At 44.2% G+C, this 26,738-nt stretch overlaps 1 protein-coding gene across 2 annotated transcripts in view; it reads left to right on the forward strand.

Moving 5' to 3' along the window:
• The first annotated feature begins 582 nt into the window (after positions 1 to 582).
• The window catches only part of Slain1 (SLAIN motif family member 1), a 42,453-nt gene continuing 16,297 nt past the window's right edge, over positions 583 to 26,738 (forward strand). The window contains exons 1-4 of one of the 2 annotated variants that reach the window (XM_050144577.1): positions 583 to 1,257; positions 7,066 to 7,205; positions 24,825 to 24,974; positions 25,995 to 26,144. In XM_050144577.1, coding sequence (XP_050000534.1) covers positions 704 to 1,257; positions 7,066 to 7,205; positions 24,825 to 24,974; positions 25,995 to 26,144 — 994 coding nt within the window. In that variant the 5' untranslated portion in view covers positions 583 to 703. The remainder of the gene's footprint in view (positions 1,258 to 7,065; positions 7,206 to 24,824; positions 24,975 to 25,994; positions 26,145 to 26,738) is intronic. The other variant, XM_050144578.1, reaches the window with a different exon arrangement.

Here is a 26,738-nt window from a genome sequence, read left to right on the forward strand (position 1 = left end):
TTAAAAGGGAAGGACTGGTGGAGATAGTTCAAATATGATGATTTTAGATAGGCTGAAGTAAGCACCTGGCCCTCTTAGTGACAGGAATTTCTTTCTTCCCCTCCTCAACCTTCCCTACCCCACCATTTTGTTTTTATGGCCTTAGCTGCATCTTTTCTAAACCTTTCTTCTCCAAATCTGTTTTGGGAGTCTCAGCATCATGCTCCTTAGGCTTGTTTTCTGTAGCTTGTGGAAGTGCGGTGAAGTCTAACAGTGCTCTTGTGAGAGGGTAAGCCATTGGTCCAGGGCACATTTCTCTTTGCTACAGGCACCTGCTGCGACTTCTTTAGATCCCGCCCTCAGCTCTGACCCGAAGTGGGGGCTCTCTCGCCTGAAGATGGAGGAAGTGCGAGCGGCGGGAAGTTCAGGTCAGGTCCAATCAGGCACCTGAGGTTAGGTGGCGTGGGTGCATGCGGATGCCCAGGGCGGGTCCTTACCGTAGGTCCCGCCCCCTCGACACAGCCATCACCGCAGGCTCCGCCCCTCGCGCCCCGCCCCGCCCCGGGGGCCGCGGCTAAAACCCGGAGCCGCTAGAGCAGAGCCCGGTGCAGAGCTGCTCGGCTGCCGTTGCCTCGGCCCGAGGCTGGGCCCTGGTGCTGATGCTGGTAGGCGGCGCGAGCTGGGCCCGCGAAGCCTCCTCGCCGCGGCGCTCGGGGCTCCCGCGATGATGGCGGAGCAGGTGAAATGCGCCTCGCCGGGGACGGGCTCCGGCGCGGGCTCCGGGCCGGTGGTGAACGCCGAGCTGGAGGTGAAGAAGCTGCAGGAGCTGGTGCGCAAGCTGGAGAAGCAGAACGAGCAGCTGCGCAGCCGGGCGGCCAGTGCGGCAGCCGCCCCGCACCTGCTGCTGCTGCCGCCGCCGCCGCCCTCCGCGCCGCCGCCAGCCGGGGCCTGCAGCCCGCTCACCCCGCACAGGGCCCCAACTGGCACGACCTCCTCGGGCCCTGGGGTGCTGGGCCCCGCGTTCCCGGGCACCTACTGCTTGCCCAGCCCCGCGCCCTCCCTGCTCTGCAGCCTGCCGTCCGCAGACGCGCCCTTCGTCTACTCCAAGCCCGCGGCGGGCTTCTTCGGCGGGGGTGGCAGTCCGGAACCGGGGACCGCGGGGACCCCGCCAGGGGAAGCCCCCGCGCCGCCCTTGCCGCCCCCAACGCTTTTGGACGAGGTGGAGCCGCTGGACCTGGACAGCTTGGCCGCCTGGAGCGAGGAGGACGACTACACCTGGTATTGACTGCTGCGCCGCGGTCCCCCAGACCCAGAGTTCTGAGGCCCAGGACGCGGGGCGGGGCGTGGGAGAAAGGGGGACCCAGCGGCCTAGCAGGTGCTAAGCCCTGAGCAGCTTTGCAGGAAGACAGAAACCTGTTTTCTGATAGCGCCTATTGGTCCCACTGGGGACTGGGGAGGAACTGATCCCAGCCATCTGCCTTGTGTTCTGATCTTTGCTGATTACCGGGTCCCAAGCGCCTCGTTAGCCTTAACTGCACAACTCATGTCATCTTGTCATTCAGCCCTGCTCCTTTATCCCCGTGTGTGTGTGTGTGTGTGTGTGTGTGTGTGTGAGAGAGAGAGAGAGAGAGAGAGAGAGAGAGAGAGAGAGAGTGTGAGTGAGTGATGGGGAGGTTTGGCATCTGCCTTCCACTGCTTATGGTTCTTTCCATTCAAACAAATGTTGGACAGGGTTGGTGTGCAGCCCTCCTTGGTAGCATCCGAAGCCACCTAGTGATGGGTGTCTTTTCAGACATCAGCTCTTGCAGTTGAGTTGCCGTTGTCTGTGGTTTCACTGATAACCTCTCAGATACTGATTTGGTTATTAAAAATGTGCTATCCTCCTGTGTCAGGAACGGTGTGGAAAGCGGAGACTTGTTAGGAAATGGAGGGAGCAGATGGAGGCACTACTTATTCAAAAAAAAATTGAACTAAGGGATTTTCATTAATCTTAAAAATGAAACCAGATTGAAAAAAAAGTGCTTGTGCTGGCTACTTTTATGTTAACTTGACACAGACTAGAGTTATTAGAGAGGCGGGAGCCTCAATCGATAACACGCCTCTGTAAGTTCCTCTTTAATGATTGGGGGAAGGGAGCTGCCCATTGTGGGTGGTACCATCCCTGGTCTAGTGGTCCTCGGGTCTATAAGAAAGCAGGCTGAGCAAGCCATGAGGAACAAGCCAGTAAGCAGCACCCCCTCCATGGCCTCTGCATCAGCTCCTGCCTCCAGGTTCCTGCCCTGCTTGAGTTCCTGTCCCGACTTACTTTGATGATGAACTGGGCTGTGGAAGTGTAAGCTAAGTACAGGTTTTCCTCCCGGAGCTGCTGTTGGTCATGGTGTTTCGTCATAGCAACAGGAACCCTAACTAAGTGCTGTTAGTGAGGCCTTATTATCGAATTTTAGGAACTTTTAAGGTTGATGGTAAGGATGGTTATGCAATGGGAATTTGGTTGGCTGGGTGTCCGTGTTCCACGAATGAGGACTTTTTGGAGGGACCAGTATCCAGACCTCATGTTGTGCGTTTTCCTGCTGCTTGGCCCGGGAACACTTGTCCTTTGTGGAGGACTTCTGCGAGTTTGCTTGCTTGCTGGGTGCACTCTAGGAGTGGTTGGAGGAGTGGAACTCGAGTTCTGCAGGGCAGCTGTGCAGCGTTCACTTCCGAATAGCAGGCAGGATGAGGAATTGCACCTTTCTTGTGTCTTGGGTGCTTTTATTTAAGAAAATCAGGTTTTGTCATCCTGTGCTCTTGTTAACACGATTGCATGGAAAGGACATGGGAGCTGGAGAATCTTACTGGTTTGGTGTTAGGAACCACAATATTCCTTTTTTTTTTTTTAACACTTGACATGACAATAAAACTTTTTAGGTTTTAAACACATAAACTGTAATCGTTAATTACTTTGATTTGAGAATTTAAAAAAAATTTGTAATAAGCCTTTCGTGGGCACATCTATCGTCTGCCTCAGACTCTGCTTTTGGGAACGGTGTGAGCAGCCTGTGCTGCTCTGCGCCGACAGCTCGGCGTTCCCCGGAACGCTAAGCCATTCTTCCCAAACTACATTGTTTTTGTAAAGCCTAAATGTCTTCCAGCCTGAGTATAGTATTGACAAATGCTCTTGTAGTGGCTTTTGTTGCACTGATGCCCGTAAACTCTCGTGCCAATTTCAAATCATTTGAGATTTTGCTTTTTCTTAATGATGATGTACATACAGTGGGAAGAAATTTTACAGTTTTGATAGAAATGCAAAGGAGCAATCCTTTAAAAAATGGCATAATGAAAAATATACTATTAATACTATTAATATTATTTTGCCTTTCTTGAGATAAGGCCTCACGTTGTAGCCCAGGCTGGCTCTGGAGTTCATGCCTTACTGCTTCAGCTTTTGAGTGCCGGGATGACAGGCATGCGACTCCATAACGGGCTCTCGAGTTTATTATAGTATTGGTGTTTACCTGGCTACATATAGTACATATGCCAAATATTGTTTTATATTTATATTTGCTTCATTTGAATGGGCTTTTACCACAGTTATCTAACTATTAGGATATGGTTGGCTAGCTTTTTTACTCTGTTTTGTCTCTTAAAAAAATCCAAAGAGCATTGAAATAAGTTTTAAAAAGAGCTATTTAGTGGAACCAGCATATTAGTCTAGTCCTCATTGTGACTTGAAAAAAATCTAAATTAAAGGAAATTTAACTGTAGTCATCAAATATGTTGGTAAATGATAAGAATTAGCCCTTCATAGTGCTTCTGGGGACATATGATGTACTCTTCATGGAGTCCCTTCCTTCAACAGGAGGAGACCCCAGGCAGAGGAACGGAGGCATCATTACTCTTAGCTGGATGCCTTTAAAGAGTTTCAGGTGACCTGATTCACAGATTTTTAAAAACATTTTAATATTACTTTTGTGTTGAAACATTTTAAACATTTCTTTTTATGGAAAAGTAGCCACCAAGACTTCCTTTAAAGAATTTAAACCACCTGCTAATGTTCTGAGAGCACTCCCAGTTCCTGCATCCCTGTGATCCCTTCATGCCCACCCCCAGGGCCACAGTAGCTTGCCTTTCTTGGATTCCATTAGGTTTGTGGCATGCCTCATTTTTATTTCTTAGGTACACTAAGGAACAGCTGGAGGGGTATATATAGTTTACATTGAAGTTCTCTGTCAGGCACTTCATTTGCAAGTCTCTTCTCCAAACACGTGGTTCGCTTCATAATCTTCTGGCAGAGTTTTCCAAGGGTCAGGCCCAGTAGTTGGTAGTGCTCATTCTTCTGGATCAATCATGATGTCAGTCTTAGGAACTACAGCGAAGGGATGTTTGCCAACCTTGGGACACAGGCTTTTTTACCTAGGGCTTCTAACAAAGGTTTTTTCCTTTTCGGTTTATCTTTCTTCGTTAACTGTGGGTGTTGTATGGTGTCTGGGGCTCACAGTTTTGTGAATGACCATCCTCATCCCTGCATCATTTGTTCAGAAGACCATCCTTCGTTGACTTCTTTGCACTGTGAAATTTCATGTTCTATGGTTGATTTCATTTGGGGACTGTGTTTTTCTCATTGCTGTATATACCTGTGTGCCACAGTGATCTGTCTTCATTACTGTTGCTCTGTCCTGATTCATCTGGTTGTGAGAACACTCCAGCTTCGCTGCCTTTAATAGTTGTTTGGCTATTGAAGGGTCTTCCCATTTCCGTGTGGATTTTAGAAACACACACACACACACACACACAGAGCTAGGGTTTCTATTGGAATTTTGTTAATTATAAAGATAACATTAAGGACAACCTACACCTTAATAGTATTCAGCCTTTGAACCACAAACCTGGTATATATCTCTCTATTAACTTATGTCGTTAATCTTGTGCACGTTTTTGTTAGGTTTGTACATGTGCTTGACAGTTTTCAAAATGCTTCTGGAGACGGAAAGGGGCGAATGTGAAGGTATCAGTATTTTGTTGCTGATGCATATAGATGCGCACAACAAAGTTCATTGACCCAGCATCCTACAGACAATGCTACTAGACCCACTAGTTTTAAGTAGATGGTGTTATCTGTGAAGAAAGACAGGCTTACTTCTGTTCAGTCCAAATACCCCTAGTCCATTCCCTAGTTGAAGTGGTAGGACCTCTGTAGAACGTTGACTAGCAATGAGCCGGTGTCCTGACCTTGCTCTCCCAGAGTGTTCATCTTTAAATAGCTCTTCAGTTGGGTTGAGGGTGTTTCCTCAGCTTCCAGTTTTACTGAAGTTTTTTTTTTTTTTTATGGCTGTCAAATGCTTTTTTCCTTTGTCTATTGAGATCATCACATGCTTTTTTCCATTTTAGTTAAAATAGGAAGTTACACTGATGTCTTAATGTTAAACTAAGCTTTCATTTCTGGAATAAACTCCATGTGGTAAAGATGAAATGTCTCTGTGTGAGACTCGGTTTGCTAAAATATTTAGACTGCATCAGCTCGTGAGTGATCGTGGTCATTAGAGATTTTCCCCCTCCTTGTAATGCCGTTGTCTGGCTATAGAGTCCATAAAAACACTGTCCACATGAAATACATCAGGATGTTGCCCATCCTATATGGAAGAGTTATGAAGGATTGGTATCGTGTTCAGCTATTTGGTAGAATTCAACAATCAACTTTCTTAACGTGGGTTTTCTTTTTAATTTTAAATTATAATTTTTACTCTTTAGCTTTTCTCTCCATATCCATTTAGGTTAATTTTCTATTCCTGGATTGGCTTAGAATGGTGTGGATTGTATCTGGGCCTTGGCTATGAACAAGGCTCTGGGCAAGGCGGGGCAGTGGAATTACCTGATTTAACCCAGAGGATCTTAAGTGTGTTCTTGATACCAGAGAGGTCACCATTGCATGGGAACTTGTTAGACATTTAGATTCCTTGAACTTACCCTGAGCCTACTGAATCTGAAAACAGGAGCTGCTGTATGCTCAAGCAATCGTGTTTGAAGCACCAAAGAGTAAGAACAAGTGACCAGCCTGAACTTTACTTGGACCAGAGAGCAGTACCTGGTACTAGACACAGCGGCAAGGAATGGGAGTGGGGGATATTACCTACCTGTGTTAATGGAGTACAGAGGAGGCGCAGGGAGTATGAAGTAGTGGACCAGTGGATGCTTAGTGGATACAGGACTGTGTGCTGCACTCCAAGAAAAGTATGATGTATTGCAGTTACTGTGAAATTAACTAGATATTTTCATCTGTAACAGGAGTCAGCAAAAGAGAAAATTGGCCTCACTGCCTGCTTCGTATGGCTGGAAAGAGAGCTTTTTACATTTTTAAGTCATGGAATATTCAAAAGAATGTGAGAATCACTGCGTGTAAGCTTTTGTTTGTTCTGAGACAAGGTCTCACTTGTAGCATTCTGGAACTCACTCTAAAGATCATGTCAGCCTGAAGGCCCAGATCTGCCTGCCTCTGCTTCCCCGATGCTGGGATTAAAGTGTACAGGGATGACGTCATGCTTCTTGAGTGAATTCTACCTGCAGTGCTTCTGGGCTGCCACAGCAGAGGTTGAACATCAAAGCCCAGGATCATTGCCAGCTCGTCCCCCATAGTTCCTGAGCTATTAGAGTGAGTTGCCAAAGGAGATGACATCTTCCACCTTTGTGGGCCACTGACACCACTCTAACAGGTGGCCGTCCTGTCGTCTGGTATCTCAGGAATATATATGTTCATTAGAATCAGAGCAACTTGGAAGGATTCTGTTAGAGACGAGAGAGATGGCCTTAATTTCTAGACATGTCAAATGCTAGCATAAGATGCCAGTTTAGCTCCGTTTAAGAGAAGCTTCTGCTACTAAAGGGGAGATTTTTCATTTTGTTGTTAAGCAGATCTCAGCAGGCATTGGAAAGTGACCTATTCTATTTGGGGACATTTGCCTGTTAAAAATGGCTCTCGGGACTTTGAAGCCCTCAAACGCGGTTCCGTCTCCATGGGAACTACTGTTCAATACATGCCGTTTCCACCAGAATAGAGGTTTCTCTCTAACCTATGGCGTACCTATAATGTAGATTTTCTCTCTTTTTTTTAAGGTTATATATTGGCTCTTCAAAGGTATTCCCTTTGCCAGAGAAATCCCTGAGTCCTTTGCAGTGGTGTAGACATATCCTAGATAACCCAACTCCTGAGATGGAAGCAGCCAGACGCTCCCTCCGCTTCAGACTGGAGCAAGGTACTGTGAATGTGTGTGCTTTCTTTCTCTGGTTCTCCTCCTCTGTCTAGGTTTTGTTTCTAGTTTGGGAGTAGACTTCAGGTGAAGAACCCTTACCCTGAAGTGCAGGCTGTTGTAACATGCAACCTCCCTATCCTGTACTACACACAAGAATTCCTCAGTGTACACTCTATTGACTTTCGGGACTACTTGTAGCCAGATTTTTGGCTTATCATATGGAGCACATTTGTGTTTGTGTGCGTGTTTCAAAAACATGTCAGTAAAGGAAATGGATCTGTCGTCACTTTCCTACATTGGGATTTAGGGTCTGTGGCTCAATTCTACGTCGAAACTGGGAGTCTTTTGAGACCACAGGACTGACCTCACTGAGGGCCGCTTCGTGTGCTGCCTCCCTGCTTAGCTGGATGCATAATTGGAAGCGCTAAGCTCCATGAATTAGGAACTAGTCCTAGTAATGTATGTAACATTAGTTAACTGATAGACACCAGCAGATGTGGAAGTATTAGCACACACACACACACACACACACACAGCAGAGAGAGACAGACACACTGACAGAGACAGATGGTGGAGACAGAGACAGCAGAGAGAGATGGATGGAGAGCAGAGAGATGGATGGAGAGCCGTAGAACCAGTAAGGAAAGGAGTAGTTTGTAGTTCCTTACCTTTCCTGCGTGTTCACTATCTCAGGGCTGTGATCGGTTGGACTTTTGCCCTGTTCTTTAACCTCCCAGTGTTTGTTCATTATCTAGGAACTCTTTCTGCCCATGCACCCTCACATCCTATCTGAACTTGACATCACAGGCCTTGCCTCTCTCCAGGGAAAAGAATGGGTGCCTGTGAGGGATGGGCAGATGGGGATCTGCAGGATGGGATCAGGACCAGGGCTTAGGCACCCTGAGGTGTAGACGCTGCTCTCAAGCTCCTCAAGGATAAAGGATGGGTATGAGATACCTGAGTGGAAGACCAGTGTAGATAGAGTCTTCACCTCTTAGCTCCACAAAACTCATTCATGTTGACCTCATGTGAGTCAGTCACTTGTATTTTACTCTTCTGTAGAGGTGAAAAGGGTGAAGTTGAATGATTTAAGAGGATTGCTAAGCCAGAAGGGTATTGGGGGACAGGGTCATGTTGAAATAGGAGCGGCGGGGCTGCGTCCCCAACACCCCGGCCGCTTGGCTAGCTCATGCCCAAAATAACAACACACAAACTGTATTCATTTAAAGAACTGCTTGGCCCATGAACTCTAGCCCTTACAGGCTAATTCTCGCACCTGGACTAGCCCATTTCTAATGATGTGTGTAAGCACCCCAAGGTGCTCTTACCGGGAAGAGTCTAGCCTCCGTCCATTCTGGTGTCTCTGTTCCAGAGGGCAGAGCTGTCGAGTCTCTCCTGAAGCAGAGCAGAGTCTGACCTCACTTCCTCTTCCGCCCAGCATCCTATTCTGTTTATTCCTCCCACCAATGCTTTAACCTATGAGGCCAAGCAGTGTGTTTATTACTTAACCAATGAAATCAACAGATTGATATATGACACTCCCACATCAGGGTCAGAGTTGGGGTCTTTCTGACATCAGAGATCCAATCCTTAACAGCACATAGATTCTGTACTGCTTGCTGTATTGACTGGGTATAAGTTACTGTCAGCAGAAATCTAGCTTAAATATTTGGGGAAGATGGAATTAGGCACATGCTTCACGAACATTTTTCAGCTATTGATTTATGGGTAGCATGCTGAAGAGGGTCATAGGAACAAGGATGTACTGGAGTAAACACTGGGCATTAGTGGTGTGGTACCCTGATGTCCAAAGAATCGTTTATCAGTTCTGCTTCTGCTCAACACTGACTCTCAACAAACCACCCAGTCCCGCTGAGTCTCACTGTCTTACTCAAGTGGTCCATGAACTATGGTCTTACTGTGTGGATATGTTGAGGTATGAGGTATGAATGAGTCTCACCTTCTTACTCAAGTGGTCCATGACCTGTGATCTTACTGTGTGGATATGTTGAGGTATGAATGAGTCTCACCTTCTTATTCAAGTGGTCCATGACCTGTGATCTTACTGCGTGGATATGTTGAGGTATGAATGAGGCTTAATAAATTGAAGCAAAGTCAAATGAGATTCAGGAATTATAATATTTTAACTCGGAGATCAATCAGTGTTTTTCTGCAGAGGCTCATGAAGGAGCTGTCTTAAGTTTTCAGCCTCCACACTCTGTGGTGACTGCAGCCTTATCCTTCATTGCCTGAAAGCGGCAGCAGATTTAAGTGACCAGAGCCCTGTCCCAATGACACTTCATTTATGGACACAGATCAGAATTTTAAGAGATTTTTTTTTCTGTCATGAGATATCCCCCTCCTCTTAAATGTAAAAACAGTTCATAGCTGATATCATAGAAATAGAAGGCATCTGGATGTGGCCCACCACAGTTCCTGCTTCAGCTGACCACCACACAAGTTAGGCTGATGGGATGAGTTTTGAGAAAGGGAAGAAACTTTTAGTAAACGTAATACAAATCTCATTAATATTTTTGACCAGGTGTCTGATAATCTAATTTTGTCTTTATTGGCAGATGTGAAGTCATGAGGACATGCAGTGAAATGATATATTTTTATTTATGCTTGAGTTTATTTGAATTTTATAGCAAACATTTTAGGTAGAGAACTAAGTTTTCAAAACCAAAATCAGTACCTGACTAAATTGTATATCAATCTGTAAACTTTTGCTGTGAAGTTAAATGCTTTTGTTTCAAAGATCTATAATCTTTGTCCGAAGTAGAGACCCTGCCTCTAAGAATTTCAGAATGAGACTGTGTCTGTGAGCTGTCCCCTCCTGTCTTATATTGCTCTCTAGAGCTGAGTTTAAAGGTGTGTACCACTGGGATTAAAGACAGGCACCTCCTGGTTTCTATGGCAAACTAGTGTGGCTACTGGGATTAAAGGTGTGCCTGGTTTATAAGACTGATCGGTGGGGCTATTTCACTCTCTGATCTTCAGGCAAGCTTTATTTATTAAAGTACAAATGAAGCTGGGTGTTGTGGCTTTAATCCCAGCACTTGGGAGGCAGAACTCTGTGAGTTCAAGGCCAGCCTGGTCTACAAGAGCTAGTTCCAGAACAGGCTCCAAAGCTATAAAGAAGCCCTGTCTTGAAAAACAAAACAACAAAACAAATAATGCAAACAAAACAAAACAACAAAAAAATAATGCAAATGTTTATTGGATGGTCATTTTAAAATGAGCATATGCTTTATAAAATAATCTCTTCATCTTGAAAAATATTAATCATATGAGTAGTTTCAGAAAAAATAGCTTCAAAAATTGCCTCATACTTTTCCTGTTCAGTTTATTTCCCAGATGCATTATTTAACAGGAGCTGTTTGCTTTTCTGTTTATGCTATTTAAAATTCATATGTTAGATGACTGTGGAGTTACATTATCATTTTAAGTTTTTTTTTTAGAATTTCATACGTGAATACTATAGTTACATCATTTCCATGGCTTCCTCTTTCTGCTCAGCTCTTGTGTTCCCCTACTGCTTCTCAAATTTATGACCTTTTCTTCTTAACTATTTTTACACACACATCCTCTCTCTATGTCTTACATGGGCTTTTGATTTTGGGTTGTGAGATTTAATTTTTCAATCCCCCTCTTTATGTTTTCTTGGGATAGCTTTCCAGTTTGGCTTTTTGTCAATTACAGGATGCATGACCATAAGGTAGGAATGCTTCTATCTAGACGTTGATGTATTTCATCATCCTTTGTGTCCCACCTTGTCTTTTAGTCAGCTGCTAAAGTTGCTGCGCTAGTTTCCTTAGTCTTTGAAATTAGTTTTTTTCCAGACCCTAAGGGTAGACCCTGAGCCCAAGGGGTTTGATTTCTTGTTCCTGGCTGCTCCTTCTGTCCTGTTTAGCACCAGGCCTCTGTTGCCTTGACAGTTGTCATGGTGTACTATTCCTCTGTCTTAGTCCCAATGTTCTCCCGGCCTCTCCTCAGAGGCCTCAGATGTCAGGTCCCTCTTCCAGATCCCCGCTTTTGTTGGATTGCCCCTGGAAGGAGAAAGGACAAAAGAGTAGGCAGAAGGGAAGTTTGAGAACTCGTGCAACTGTAGATGGCATTGCTCACCTACCCAGCTGCTGGGCTGCGTATGGAGTCCTGAGTTAGGGGTTTCCCTTAAAAGATCATAGGTGTTTTAGAATGCGGTCCTGTATTTGGGGCATTTTGAACTACTAATGACTATTAATGTCGCGGTTTTGCTCGTCCAGTGTCGCGTTGAGCCTGGAAACGTTAGCTGCACAAACACTTCTTGCCTTAGTTCTTTATAAGCTCTCTGCCCTCCCATTTTCTCTGTTTTTTTCTTGGTATTCCTGATGACTGGGTATGCAATCCCTAGATGGATGTCGAAAATTTCTGTGTTTTCTTTATGCTTTATAACATCCTGGATTTTCTTTATATTTTTTCTCATACATTTTAATGACTCATCTTGCAAGTTGTTGCCTTGTGTTTAAGTACCTCCCACATGTCTGGCCCTGTCGTGGCCTCTTCCTTTCGCTTGTGTAAGGTGTCCTCATTTGTTTGGTACCTATTGAGTTTCTGTTGTAGTGGTTTTTTTTTTTTTTTCAGATAGTAAATCTGTGTTTGTTAAAATAAAGGGAGCAGGAGTTGGCTGTGCTGAGGGGAAGCTGGGGGGTTGAATGTTTTCCTGCGTGTTCAGAACTTACAAGCCACTGTGTCCCTTGCACCGACTATTCCAGACCCTTCCAGCTTCCTCATGACTTCCCTCACTGTGGGCTCATAATACAGAGTGCTGGAGTCCCATTTGTCACCTCGTCTTGATCTGTCTTTGCGGTGCTGTGACCCTCTAGTCAGGCGTCCTCACTCTCAGTCTTGCCTGGGGTCTAAAGCTTCCCCTGCTGCCCGGACATGGTTCTGTAAGAAAATTAGGGCTTTCTACTTAATTTTTCCTTTTGAAAAATTACTGGCCTCTAAGTAAAGGACATTATTATTTTTTTTTTTGTCAGTGATAGTAGAGATGAAAAATTAGCATTATGGCTCTATGTTCCTCACAGTGCAAACACTGGAGTCATGTGCACTCTCCATATTTTAAAGTTCCATTAGCTCTAAATCAGCCATTTTCTTTTTGTGTGGGTTTCATTTCAAATGACAGGTGTCATTGTGCACTTTATCTGAGACTTGTGTGGTTTGCAAAGTCAGTTGTGTCATGTCCATCACAAAACAGACAGTCAGAAGCTTGTACTTACTTTCTTCTTCCTGTTATCCGCACTTCCAACAAAGGGCTGCTGCTTAGAGAGCAAACAGTTCAGACAGTTGGCTTCTCGTTCTTGACCTTGCTGCTTTTGGAGAGAAAGGTACTTAAAACTTACAGACTTAATTCATGAGAAAATGTGGAGAGGGCCTGGCCAGGAGGTGACTGAGGATATCTGGTCGACAGGCCTTTCTCCCTTTCTGCTTCCCCCGGTTTGATCTTTTTTGCCCTAGGCTTCTCGGCCCTATACTTAACTGTGGTGACAGGCAGCTCTTTTGGTAAGAGGGAAACCACCCCAGGGATGTGTCTCCAGAGGCTTTATCATGGTCTGTCGCCACTCACTTGATATTTTTCCTTCTCGAGACATGTTCTTTCTGTGTGGCCTGGGTTGACCTGAAATTCACTCTAACCAAGCTGTCCTTGACTTGGCCTCCTGCTTCAGCTGTCCATCCATGCTGAGCCTGCAGGCCTGAGCTGCACACCTGCCTCCTGTGTGGTTTCAGTAGGCACATTTGGCTGCCTTTCTTCCAGGATTCTCTTCAGGTTTACTGCCTCTGGGCTCCTTCAGATTCTAACTTATTAAAGGGCCGCTAAGCATCTTCCTACAGCACACCCTTGACTTTACAGCTGGAGATCACAAAGCATGGAAAACTGCGTGAGTGTTTATGGAAAGTTTCTAGGCTCTGGTTTGAAGCTATGAGAATAAACTAAAAGTCTAGGACTTTTGAAGAAAATGAGAGAGAGGAAGGGTATGCTGTGAGGTGTTTTAGGAAGACAATGATGACATCATCGCTGCCTTAAATATTTTGTTGGAATAATGTTGAAGGTAAAATAATTACTCTCCTTTCCCAGTATCTCAAATCTCTAGTCTGGTAGTATAAGGCTAGTTGATGAAGCCTGGAGTGGTTTTTGTTTGTTTCTGAGCTCACTGTGGTCTCAGAGAAATCTGGTGCTTGTTTCTCTGGATGAAGATGGGCCGAGAAACATTTGTTCTCCATTCACAGCAACTCCGTTTTGTTCATTCTTACATCCATGTCTTTTCTGAGTAGATCGAGGATCTGTGCCTCAACTTTCTCTTGGATTACCAATGCTTAATACAGCGTTTAGCATGTTCAAGTGTTGGTTCCTTGGTTTTCTAATTGTCTGATTTGATGCATTTAATTTTCTTAGACACACAAAAGAAACATTTTCATTGAACATTTGGTGTTGTCAATGACATCCTGCTAATCAAGACAAAAGCCCACAAGTCATATGGCTGTGCTCATTAAATGGTAGCTGTGTGGCTGGACGGGGTTTAAATCTGTCTCGTTCACTGCTGTAGCCTCCTCACTCACTAGAGTAGCTGCTATTGCGTGGTGGGTGTTGAGCGCTAATTACTGAATGGGTGAGTACTGTGCGGGGAGTTTTTACCGAGTGACTAGGCTCAGTGTCCTCCGTGCCTCAGCCTTATTCGGCTCCTAGTGAGTTTCCAACGTCTCACGTGCTAGGAAGGAACACCGAAAGACATCACGGGGCTAGTAGAACGAGCTCAGGGGCGCTGGATGTGAATTAACTCTGTAAACTGTGAAGTGATGTGCACACACAGACGTTTCTGCTGTGCGGGTCTTCATTTGTCAGGACTTGAAGCTAGCGCACAGGATTCCTCTCTGTGTGGTTGCCTGTGCTTCATAGAGGAAATGTCATTCCCTTCCGAGGGGTGGGATCTGTGTATTTCACACACAAGCAACATTATTTGAGTAAGGGTTTTTAATCTGAAGGGTTTTAGAGAGATAGTTTGTTTAAACATAGTGAAAAATTCAAAGCCCTTCTTAGTCTCCCCCTTCTCTTCTGATTCCTCTTAGGACTATAGGCACAAGCTGGGCATCCCTAACCTGAAAATGGTTATGAAGTACTCTAAAATTGGGGGAAGATTTTTGAAAGCCAACAAAATGTTGCAAGCAGAAATTTTCACGCTATGCATTTTATTTCAGGGGTGAAATTCTTCACAGTACTGTATATGACCACCTTTAGTCTTCACAGTACTGTATATGACCACCTTTAGTCTTCACAGTGCTGTGTATGACCACCTTTAGTCTTCACAGTGCTGTGTATGACCACCTTTAGTCTTCACAGTGCTGTGTATGACTACCTTTAGTCTTCACAGTGCTGTGTATGACTACCTTTAGTCTGCTGTGTACAAAGTGTGTATGAAACAAATGAATGTTGTATTTACACTTGGGGCCTTCCTATCACTAAGGTCTTCCATGAATTAAAAAAAATATTTAGGTGTTGAAATATGGAGCGGTGGGGCTGCGTCCCCAACACCCTGGCCACTTGGCTAGCTCATGCCCGAAATAACAACACACAAACTGTATTCATTTAAAGAACTGCTTGGCCCATGAACTCTAGCCCTTACAGGCCAATTCTCGCACCCATTTCTAATGATGTGTGTAAGCACCCCAAGGTGCGCTTACCGGGAAGATTCTAGCCTACGTCCATCCTGGTGTCTCTGCTCCAGAGAGCAGCAGAGCTGTCGGGTCTCTCCAGGAGCAGAGCAGAGTCTGACCTCACTTCCTCTTCCGCCCAGAATTCTATTCTGTTTCCTCCTCCCATCTATGTTCTAAGCTATGAGGCCAAGCAGTTGGTTTATTATAATTAACCAATGACCTTCCTCCATCATTTAGGTCCCATGCATTTCAGATAAGGACAACTCCTCAAGCCATTTTGGAAAGGCTTTTCTGTCTCCCACCCTTTTAAATGCAAATTGAAAAACCACAAGGAGCTCTGATAGTCAGGGTCCACTCACTTGATAGCCCGAATTGGAATAATGATAATGTAGAGGTTTTGAGAAATCCGTGTCGCGAGGCTGGGATGCTAACCAAATAATGATCAAAAAGCTTATCTAAGTAATTTGAAGCACCCAATATGTGGCTCACTTAATTTGGGTCCAGTTAATAAAAGCTTATCTGACTCAAGGTGCTCGGATGTCCCCCTGAATCAGGACAGGTCACATCTGAGGCGTGTGAGTGTCGTTTTTACAGACAGTGCAGTCTGCACGCACAGTTACCGTCCTTGGTCGTGTTTTGCTGCGACCACATCTCATTTCCCTTAGGGTCATAGGCTGAGGAATGTGGAGAGACACTGGCTTTTCCTTACATCTTTGTGTGAGGCCTGCCTCCCTTCTTTCCTCAGTTGTTCCAATGCTGTGTTAATTCCTGAGTTTACTCAGACAAGCAGAGCCTCTGATGTGACCCAGTGATCTGAAGGTGGCCTTTTCATTTGTAGAAGCCACACAGATTGAACCGAGCCATTACGAGCTTATCAAGTATCTGTCTCCTGGAACCTGTCCAGCGTCTCCTTGCATGGCTCCTTGATGTTATCCTTGCCAGCTCGTGTTTCAACTCTTGAGGTGCTCTGTCACATTGGGAGCACCAAATTAAAACTTAGCAAGTAGAGTTCATTTTAGGTAAGCTTCCCAAAAAGATTCTTTCTTGTAGGAAAAAAAAATAATTTGGAATCACGCGAAGCATTTTGTACAGAGCAGGGTCTCCCGGCATTTGCGTATTTCCGTGTGCTGATAATTGAAGACACATTGGCCCAGCTGTGGGGTTCCATCGTGTGCTTGCTCTGCTGCTATGTTCAAAATAGCCTCCATGCTTGCATGTCAGCTGGGGCCATGATTTAGTACAGTAAGTTACACGTTACCTAGAACTGGGCCTCTCGTCAATCTGCCATTTCAACCCATTCTAGCCAGCAACCTGGATACACTTGCCAAATATCCTTAGACAACCCTACCCTATTTTCTTTTTTTTTTAAAACCAATTATATGTGTGTGTATGTGGTATTAATTTTGTCTTGCATTTCCACCAAAGTTAGAGAGATATTTATTAACAAGAAACTCAGTGCAAAGTAGTTATTGCAATGAAATTATTATTGAGCTTCTATTTTATTACTTATAAAGAAAAATAAAATCAATAGTTTCACCAAAACAGTGGGTGCATGAACATGTGTATGTGCATGTGTGTATATGTGTGCATGTGTGTGCATGTGTGTGCATGCATGCATGTGTATGTGTGTGTATGTTTATTAGGGGTTGAATCTATACCTGATGTGTACTAAGCTTGTGCTGCATGGGTTTCTGTGTCCAAGTCCCCCACATATTTTTCCCTACTTTAATGCTACTCTGATGGTTAAATTTGATTCCATATGGATGAAGTTGGCTGTGGTAGATAGTCTTGCCCTATTCCTGGGGCTTCTGAAATGTGCAGTTATTCTTAAGAGTTTCTAGGTTCTTCCTTTTGGAAATGCTAGAGCTTGATTGGCGCTACTAGCTGCAGGCATGGTGCTGTGGGCTGACTGCCAGAGAAGCTCAGTGCCTGGCCTTTGAACTTGCCAAACTTATTCAAGGGACGGATGCTGCAGGTGACCGCTCTTGTTCTATCTCTTCTTCCTCAAAGCACTTCCTCAAAGCAAATAGGGCCACTGAGATGGCTCAGGTGGCAAAGGTGCCTGAAGACTTGAGTTCAGTCCCTGGATTCAAGTGGTGGGTAGAAAGAGCCAGTTCCTGTGTGTTTTTTTTTTCCTGATCTTCACATGTGCACTGTGACCTGTGACCTCTTCCCAAATGCCGGTCAATAAAGTGAATGGAATTAAACTTTATTTTTACAAAGCCAGCACAATGAGGCTAGGAGAAGACCCGAACATATTTTATATCATTTGAAGCTATTGTGGAAAGTGTTGTCCTGATTTCTTTCTTAGTCCATTTTTCCTTAGTTTATAGGAAACCTACTGGTTTTTGTGACTTAATACCCAGCTACTTTGCTGTAAGTGTTTATCAGCTGTAAGGGTTTTCTGGTGGAATTGTTAAGGTCACTTATGTATACTATCATATCATCTGCAAATAAAGATACTTTGACATCTTCCTTTCCAATGTGTATCCCTGTGATCTCCTTCAGTCTCTTACTGCTCTAGCTAAGACTTCAAGTACTATATTGAATAGGTATGGAAACAGTGGTCATCCTTGTCTTGTTCCTGATTTTAGTGGGATTGCTTTGAGTTTCTTTCCACTTCAGTTGATATTGGCTATGGGCTTGCTGTAAAATACCTTTATTATATTGAGGTATGTCCCTGTATACCTAATCTCTCTAGGACTTTTATCATGAAAGGGTGTTGAATTTTGCCAGAGGCCTTTTTTTATGTCTAATGAGATGATCATGGTTTTTTTGTTTTGTTTTGGTTTTGGTTTTTATTTTGTCCTTCAATTTGTTTGTATGGTGGATTACATTAACTGATTCACATATATTGAACCATCCTTGCATTCAAGCAGAATAAAACCTGCTTGATCATGGTCAGCGATGATGATCTTTTTGATGTATTCTTAGGTTTGCTTTGCAGGTTTTCTTCTATGTTTACAAGGGAAACTGGTCTGTAATTTTCTTTCTTTGTTTGGTGTTTGTGTGGTTTGGGTATCAGGGTAACTGTAGCCTCATAATGAATTGGGCAGTGTTCCTTCTGTTTCAATTTTGTGAAATTATTTGAGGAATATTAAAACTGACTCTTCTTTGAAAGTCTGGCAGTATTCTGGTTATTTATTTATTATTTATTTACTTTTGCTTGGGAGACTTTTAATGAATGCATCTATTTCACTTGCGGTTAGAGATCTGTTTAAATTGATCTTGATTTAAGTTTGCTAAGTTTTAATATATTAAGAAAATTATCCATTTCTTGTAGATTTTAGTTTGGTGGAGTACAAGTATGTCCACATGATTCTGTGAATTTCCTTGGTACATGTTGTTATGCCCCCTTTTCACTTCTGATTTTCTTAATTTGGGTATTCTTTCTCTGCCTTTTAGTTAATTTGGATAAGGATTTGTTTGTCTTGTTGATTTTTTTCAAAGAACCAGCCCTTTGCTTCTATTTTATTGTTTTTAGCCCTGAGTTGATTATTTCTTGCCATCTACCCCTTTTGGATGTGATTTCTTCTTTTTGTTCTAGAGCTTTTATGTGTACTGTCAAGTTGCTGGCATGCGATCTCTCCAGTTTTTCACATGGGCCGTAGCCTTTGGTGCCATGAAGTTGCATCTTAAAACTACTTTCATTGTGTCCCATAATTTTGAGACTGCTGTGTCTTTATTGCCATTGAATTCTAGAAAGTCTTTAATTTCTTCCTTAATTTCTGTCTTGACTCATTTTCCATTCAGTGGAGAGCTATTCAATTTACATGAGTTTGTAAACTTTTTATTATTTCTGTTGTCGATACCCAGTTTTAACCCATAATGGTCTGACGGAATGCAGATGTTATTCAGTTTTCTTGTATCTGTTGAGACTTGCTTTGTGTCTGAGTGTTCTGTCAATTTTGGCGAAAGTTCCGTGAGATACTCTTACTCTTCGGTGGTGATCCCATTTTTGCCTATGGTTTCCCCTTTACCACACACCTGCTTGTCGGACTTTCCTGCCTCAGTGGTCTTGCTGCCCTTCCCTGCATCTGTCTAACTGTACTGGGTGCCATCATGTGGACCTGTTCAGTGACCACCTCAGCTCAGCTCAGCTTTGTCTTTGAATTCAGGGAGTGTCTCTCATGTTCTTTGTCTCAGTGGCTGGTGTGATTGTTCGCTTCCTTTCTCCACTCCCGTATTCCCCAATTAGTATATGTCTCCACTTCAGCACAGAGACACCTCATTGTACCCATTCTGACCAAGTGTTCTGAGCACGCTTTAGTGAGGACCACATCTCTCTCTATCTGCTGGGGAAGCCTCCTTAGTTATTGTTCCAGCCATCAGTCTGTATGTCATTTCGTCCATCTGTGTGGCTGTCATCGCAAAATAATACCTAATTGTAGTGGTCTCCTTGTCAAAGTCCGATTCTCTCTGTGAGGTACATAGCGCGCGTGAGACAGTATCTTCAACTCTAGCGGTGTCTTTAGGTGCGGCCCTTCTCATTTGTGCCCTCGCCCTTGCCTGAACATTTGCCTCCCTAGGCTGGAGACTTGGCTTTCCTGCTGCTGCACTTTCACCGGTGTTTTCTCTTTCTAGAATGGCATTTTGGCACACAAAGGCTCCGCCCCCACCATGGTCCCACCCCTTCCATGGCTCCACCCCTGCCACGGCTCCGCCCCTGCCATGGCCCCGCCCCTGCCGTGGCCCCTTTATGCTATGTCTTCTGTTGGAACCTCTGCTCCCTGCCTGAGCTTTGTTCCCGACTGCACTATCCAGTTTGCTTCACTGCCTTGCTGCCTGTCTGCTTCTCTTCTGTCAAAGCTGCTATTTAGAAATTAGAGTGGGAGGGAGGGGCGAACATCTCCCGTATTTTCTTCCTCTCAGTGTCTGTAGCATCTGGTCCTTTCTAGTGTGATAGTGGGTGCCTACACAAGTGAGGGAGAGATGAATTTTACAAAGCAGGTGGGAGCATAGGGCTGGGCATACTTCCCAGTGTGAGTGGGGAGCAGGAGAGTCTGCAGCGTGTGTCTGTGAGAGATCCAGCAGGCTAGGAGCTGACCTGTGTTGGTTTCTGTATCTCTTGGCACATACTGAATGGCTCTGAATGTGTTTGTAAATATTGACGGTCTGTATCATTTTGTAGGCTTCCTTCCCTCCCTCCCTCCCTCCCTCCCTCCCTCCCTCCCTCCTTCCTTCCCTCCCTTCCTCTCAGAGTCACACAGGACTTTGCCTACAAAGATTGACATAACAGTTGGCCAGCACCACAAGGCAAAAACCATAGGAAATGACAGAGATTATACGTATAGCCATTTGAGAAGAGAGGCCATGAGCTAAAAGATAGAAGGTCATTCCTTACTTAGAAAACAAGTCTGTGTAAAGTTTAGCAAAATTTGCTGATAGAGTTTTTACTAAAATGCCTGTATTTGCACCACAAATCCTACCCACCTGGAGCCACACTGACGCTAGGTCACCTGCTTTCTTTAAGGGGTCCCCAGGAGACTGCTGTGGTAAGAGTTGTCGCAGTGTCTGCATGCTGCAGCTTTGCCTGCGTGTTACTGCAGTGAGGGGGGGGGCAGGGATAGAGATCAGGGCTATGCTCAGAATAAACGTGAAGCACTGAGAGACACCCTGGGAGAGATCAAAGGTCTGTCCTCCAGGGCTTCTTCACCTGATTAAACAACACAGATGGTTTGTAATGGACAGCAGTGTGTGTGTGTGTGTGTGTGTGTGTGTGTGTGTGTGTGTGAATCCTTTGAACAGGACTGAAGTTCTGAACTTTTGAGAGATTTTGGAAGATGTGGACTTTTCAAGATTGAGGAAACCCTCTTGGCCTTTGGTGTGATATGCTGCCAACTGGTTTGTGCTTTCGTTTTAACTGGGCAGCCCAGAATTTTTCAGTTACCCCAGACAGTGACTCCCTGCTAATTTTTGCAGGTTTGTTTCCGCAGTCACAGATCCTCACCATTAACAAGATAAAAACTGTTAACAGCGAGTCACAAGATTACTCCCGGCTAAGTTCAGCGACAGAGTTGTTGTGTTCTACAGGCTTCCCCTCACTGAATCTATTGCGGGCTTGAAATGTCTTGTTATACTTACCTCTGTCGTCAGAGACGTTAAGGAACTGCATAAAATACTGTAGCTGTTAACCCAGGAGTGGTAAGATAAGTTTAAAGTCAAGAGATGTGAGTCCGTTTCCCATTTTTAACATTATTAGTGTGTGCCGTCTGCTGCTCCATTCCCTAATGGCTTAGGAGCCTCTAGCGACGCTTTTCTCCACGTGAGAGAAAGTGTGAAAACAGCTGTCTAGGGGGCCTTTGACGGCATTAGTTGCTTCCCTTGTTTTTTATGTGTACAGGTGGGGTGGCTCTGTGATTATATGCCATGTATGCATTTGTAAAACCGTGGGGGCCAGAAGAGGATACCTGATCTGCTGGTGCTGGAGTTAAGAGTGGTGTGAGCCCCTGGGAATGGGCGCTGTCCCTCAGGCTGAGGTCCTCAGGAAGAGGAGCCCCCGCACTGTCCCCCCGCACTGTCCCCCCACACTGTCCCCCCACACTGTCTCTCTAGCCATGTATGTCTTGGTTTTTGAAGTCCTAGCTTTGTGTAGAGCCGACCTCTGGAGGATCATCACAGAGACTTTAATTAGATCATGTTTTTCTTTCGTGTGAATTGGGTTACATTGATTCTTCAGTTTGATTTTGACAATGTGCACATTGTATGCAAAATCTGAATCGTCCCTGTATTTTTGTATGTTTAGGCAAAGCTGATTGAAGGAAGGTAGGACTATCTATGTTTCCGGAAACTTCTCTCTCATCTACACAATAATTCTTTGGGGGTGGGAGGCAAAACCTTTAAGTTCTTTCTGAAAGTGACCATTGTCCACCATCCTCCTGTGATTGTCTACTGTCATCTCTGGAGGACTCACCTAGGATTTTTTCCTTGTAGTTATGTACAATAAGGTAGAAAGATAATTTTTTAAATATCCATTTTTTAAATTTGATAACTCTGGAGATGCACAGAAAATAAATGAGCAGATGACTAAGTACACCTGAGTTTCTTTCTCCAAAGAGTTTAAACTGAATGAAAAGCACAGCCCATAGCATCTCCATTTTTTTCTCACAGATAAACCTTTCCTCACAGTAGTGGTAAAGGAAAATTGTAGTGGAGTTTGTCACCCTTTCTCTGCCCCGGTAAGATTGTTTTCCTCCTCTTAGGGTCATTTTGGCCATCTTCGAGTATCCGACAAGTTAACATCTTCATACTAAGACAGTCAGCTCTGCTAGCTGCCTGTGATGGCACCCGTCTGTAATCCCAGCACGTTAGCCATAGAAGCAGGATCTCGGGAGTAAATGCCAGCCTCAGCTACGTAGTAAGTTTGAGGCCAGTGTGTGCTGTATGAGAAAGAAGAGACAAAAGAAATCCCAAAGTTAAAAAAATAAGAAAAATTAATTGAATGAAGACATACACTGCCCCTTTAAAATGCCCTGTCTTGTTAGTTCCGTATAAAAGTCTCTGTTGCAGCTCTTCAGCTTCACAGAGAGGAGCAAGGAGGAAGCCTCTCTTCCGCCTGCCCCTTGCTCCCTTTCCCTCCCCTCCCCATCACAGCCTTGGGCACTAATAGAGCAACATTGTTTGGAGAGATTCTGTCTACAATAATTCTACTCCCTCTCCCTAAATGCCAATTGCTTGCTGAAGAACAATCTAGAATGCTCTTTCTTGCAATAGATGCTATTTGTGTTCTTAGCTGGGGTCTTGCTGTCATAGCCACAATAACTGTGCCATTGTGCGGGGAGGCTGGGTCACTGTAGTTATTGTGCAGAATTACGAACGCTGTTTACTTGTGATCTGTTGTCCCCTGCATCTGTGGGCGAGAACACGAAGTCATTGTAGTTTGCCTGGCGAGGGATCAAACTCCTATAAAATACCATTGTCTATTAAGCAAGTTAGCAGTCACAAAGAGCTATTGACTTTGCCTTTTCGGTATAGAATTTGTAATGGCAGACACCCAGTAATAGAGACTGGAGATTGTAAGGCCAGCTACCCGTGTGTGTGTGTGTGTGTGTGTGTGTGTGTGTTGCGTGTTCTCTGCAGTTCTGCAATATATCTGGGGTCAAGTCAGAGCCAAGGTTCCCTGTCCACTCTGACGCAGAGCGAGAATTGCTGAAGCACAGACACACAGGTTGACTAGGGGCATGATGGACCCATGTCAGTTAGAACCAGATCTCATGGCACTGTCTCCCAGGCAACCTGGGGATTCTGAATGTTATTGTAAATATAGTTGCTTTGTTGCCTTTTTTTTAACCTATATAGAAAATAAAACCACATTTATATAATTGAAGTCACATCCAAAGACTCTGGACTGAATAAAGGGAAGAAGTGTACTTTTTAAAATGACTTTGGTGGGATTTAAGGCCCTGCAGGATCCCGGTGTTACAGCTAAACATTTGCTTGGCTCCCCACATCCACCATTTCTCCCCATCCCACTGGCCACATCGAGCAATTTTCAGCAGTGGGTGGGTACTCATTAGTGCCTACCTTAGGAAGACCCTGGGAATGCCCTTCAAAGTTGTCAAATGTTTAGACTGACTCTGTTTCTCCCTTCTTTCTGGGTCTGAATAATCACCTTTGGGAAAGTAAACTCTGACCATCGTAGTGGCTTGCCTGCCATGGCGATGGCTCTGGAAATGTTTGTGGCTCAACCAGGGTTTTGTCATGTGGGGTCTTTTCCATGAGCTTAAAATTAACAAGGAGGAGGTAATTTTGAGGGAAAGAAAATAGTTAGGATGCTGTGTGTGATAACCGAAGAATTCAATGGTGTGTTGATTATTGGCACAATTCCTTTACAGTTTTTCAATTTCACATCAAAATAGCAATTTGATAGTCTTCCTTTAAAAAACTGCACGCACACCATTCTCTGCAGAAAGTCTGTAGAGTCTTATAAAAGAAAGGCCATCACGGGTCGTCTCGGCCACTGCCATCTAAGTTTGCTGTCATGATGTGTTGGTGGGGACAGATTGATATGGCGTGTGTACCCCTTTACCAAAGCTCATCTGAAACCTAAGGGCATTGGAACACAGCAGGCCTTATGAGTTTGTTTTGCAATCCAAATACAATTTTCTATATAAGATTAAAAAAATAGATTTATCGAATTTGTATGAGTGTTTTTCTGCATGTGTCTGTGTGTGTCGCGAGCATGCCTGGCGCTTACAGAGGTCAGAAACTCTCCAGACCTGCTGTTAAGAAAGACCGTGAGCCACTGTGGGGGCACTGGAAACACAGGGTCTCTGCAAGAGCAATAAATGTTCTTAATTGCTGAGCCATTGCTCCAGACACATTTATATAAAATTCTTTGATCAGTATGTTCTTAAATTAACTGCATTGAAGTGAACAAAGCAATTGTTTAGGGCTCTAAATGGTCAGTATTAAGAACAAGTCCCCAAAACATATTCCTTTCTACAAAGACAGAGAACAGGGATGGGTTTTCAGAGCAATGTGTCTACAATCAAATTACAAATGAAAACAAATGTATTTTCAGGCAAAAAAAAAAAAAAAAAAAAAAAAAAAAAAAAAAAAAAAACAGTCCCCAAACTTCCAGAAACTTCAAGTTTTTTATTCTTGCTTTGACCTTTTGGTATTGTAAACACTTAATTTTTATTTGGAAATGGAAATTTTTCTGATGTATAAATTTGAATTTTCCCTTTTATACACTCATATTGACTTTCATCGGACTGAGACAGATTTGCTGTTTCTCAGTGGTTGTGTGAATGGAGCCTCACTCAGAAATGGCCCGGTTTTCCACATTTTCCCTTGGATAAATGGAAGTTGGTTAAAATATTAAAAGTTGCTTTGTTTTCCTTCCTTAAAGCAATGCCCTTTTGTCCCTCTGATGGACCAGCACCTGCCCGTGTGGAACTAACCTCTGTGTGTTTGCTTCTGTGACAGCGAGCCGATGGCGGAGCCTCTTCTCCTCACCTGCCTCCCTGGCTTTCCCCTATAGTCCGGTTGCGAGACTCAGCCCTTATAGCAATGGCATTAGCACTCCCAGCTCCTCTAAAACCTCCAGCAAAGCAATACTAACACCCGAAAGAACAGGTAATATTTCAGCTTCCTGACCTGCCGCTTGCTTTGCTACTTACGTCACGAAACGCAACTCACAGCATCTGCCTTGGGGATCCCGAGAATGACCTAGTGTCACGGAGGCGGTGCCACACGCTTACTCTGGGAAGAGAGCACGTGCATCCATGTGCTCGCCTACTGCTTGGTCTCAGCCATGCTTGGTAGACCATCTGCCCTCTTTTAGCAAATGCCCAGTGTGGATGGGTTGTGCACACAGTTTAGGTAGTTTTGTACTGATTTTAAAGTCACGTGATTTTATGTCATTCTCTAAACAGTCTGTGTTTTCTGTTAGCATTTTAAATCCTGGCTTCAGGAGAAGGAATGGTTGTATTGGATTGTCACAAGATTGGTCTCACGGTTGCCTTTCTTGTCTCAGCGCTGGCGCGAATCTGACCCACAACGCTCTTTCCTCTGGCTCGCTCTTGCTTGCTTCATTTATCTTAACCTATGGATTACTTTTCACTGGGTTTCAGCAAGGTGCCCGCGATTACTTACTGCTCTAAATTATGACGTGTGTATGTTTTTACATAAATGTGTCTTTTATGCGGGACCTTTTCCACGAATGACACTACTGTGTCTGCCCACCAAAAATGGACTAGTGTTAAATTTAATCGTGAAATATATAATCAGTTGTTGCCAGAGACATATTCATTTGATTATCAGTTAGAAGTGTGCATTGTGTGTATATATGTATATGCATATGTGTGCATGTATGTATACTCAAACACCACACCCTTAGATTTGGGCATTAATTTTTTTTTTAGTAGACAGTACAGGATCAATATGTTTTCTTTCTACAAGTTGTATTTTAAAAGAGAAAGCAGTAAATTACTTCATACTTAGGAATTATGAACATGCAACGTGTATTTATTGTTTGCCAAATGGCAACATGTCAGTCTTTTTGTGACATCATGTAAACAAAAGTGCCACTTGTGTATGAATTATAGCAATGCATCCTTACCATTTTCCTAAATAACATTGTCCTCTGCGTTTCAGGTTACCCCTGCAGGGGCTCCCCTCTCAGCCCCCAGTCGTCCATTGACAGTGAGCTGAGTACTTCAGAGCTGGAAGATGATTCCATATCCATGGGATATAAGTTACAGGACCTCACTGATGTTCAGATCATGGCTCGCCTGCAGGAAGAGAGTACGTTCTTTCTAATCAAGGGGCATGAGGTTTCCACTTAGACTACCAGTGATGGGTGGAGTCAGGCACTCAACTGGATTCTGTGTTCTGTGTCACCTTCCTCTGTGGCTGGAAGAGTTCCATGCCCAAGGGCTGAAGAATATTGTAGGCGCTAGGCATACTCTCGGGGTCGCACTAATCTGTGGAGACCGTAGGCATTCTTGAACATTTCTCTCAGAGCGGTAGAAGTATGTGTTCACATAAAAATATGTACACACACACATTCTCAGCATCAGTGTTTGCAATAGTCTCTGTCAGTTACTTTTCTTTTGTTGTGGTCAAATAACATAACCACAGGCAACTTAAGGGAAAGAGAATTTACTTTGCCGATAGTTCCAGAGGGTTGAGAGCCCATCGTGGCTTGATGGAGGCATGGCAGCAAGCAGCAGGCATGGTGGCAGGAGAAAGAAGCTGGGAGATCACATCTTCAGCAACAAACTGGAAGCAGAGAGTGAATTGGATTGGGACATGGTTATGAACTCTCAAGGCTTGCCTCTAGTGAAGTGCTTCCTCTCCAGCAGAGCTCAAGCTCCTAAATGTCCCCAGACAGAGCCT

The sequence above is a fragment of the Alexandromys fortis genome, unplaced genomic scaffold, assembly GCF_014885135.2.
Source record: "Alexandromys fortis isolate MF-2015 unplaced genomic scaffold, M_Fortis_MF-2015_v1.1 scaffold_43, whole genome shotgun sequence".
NCBI lineage: Eukaryota > Metazoa > Chordata > Mammalia > Rodentia > Cricetidae > Alexandromys > Alexandromys fortis.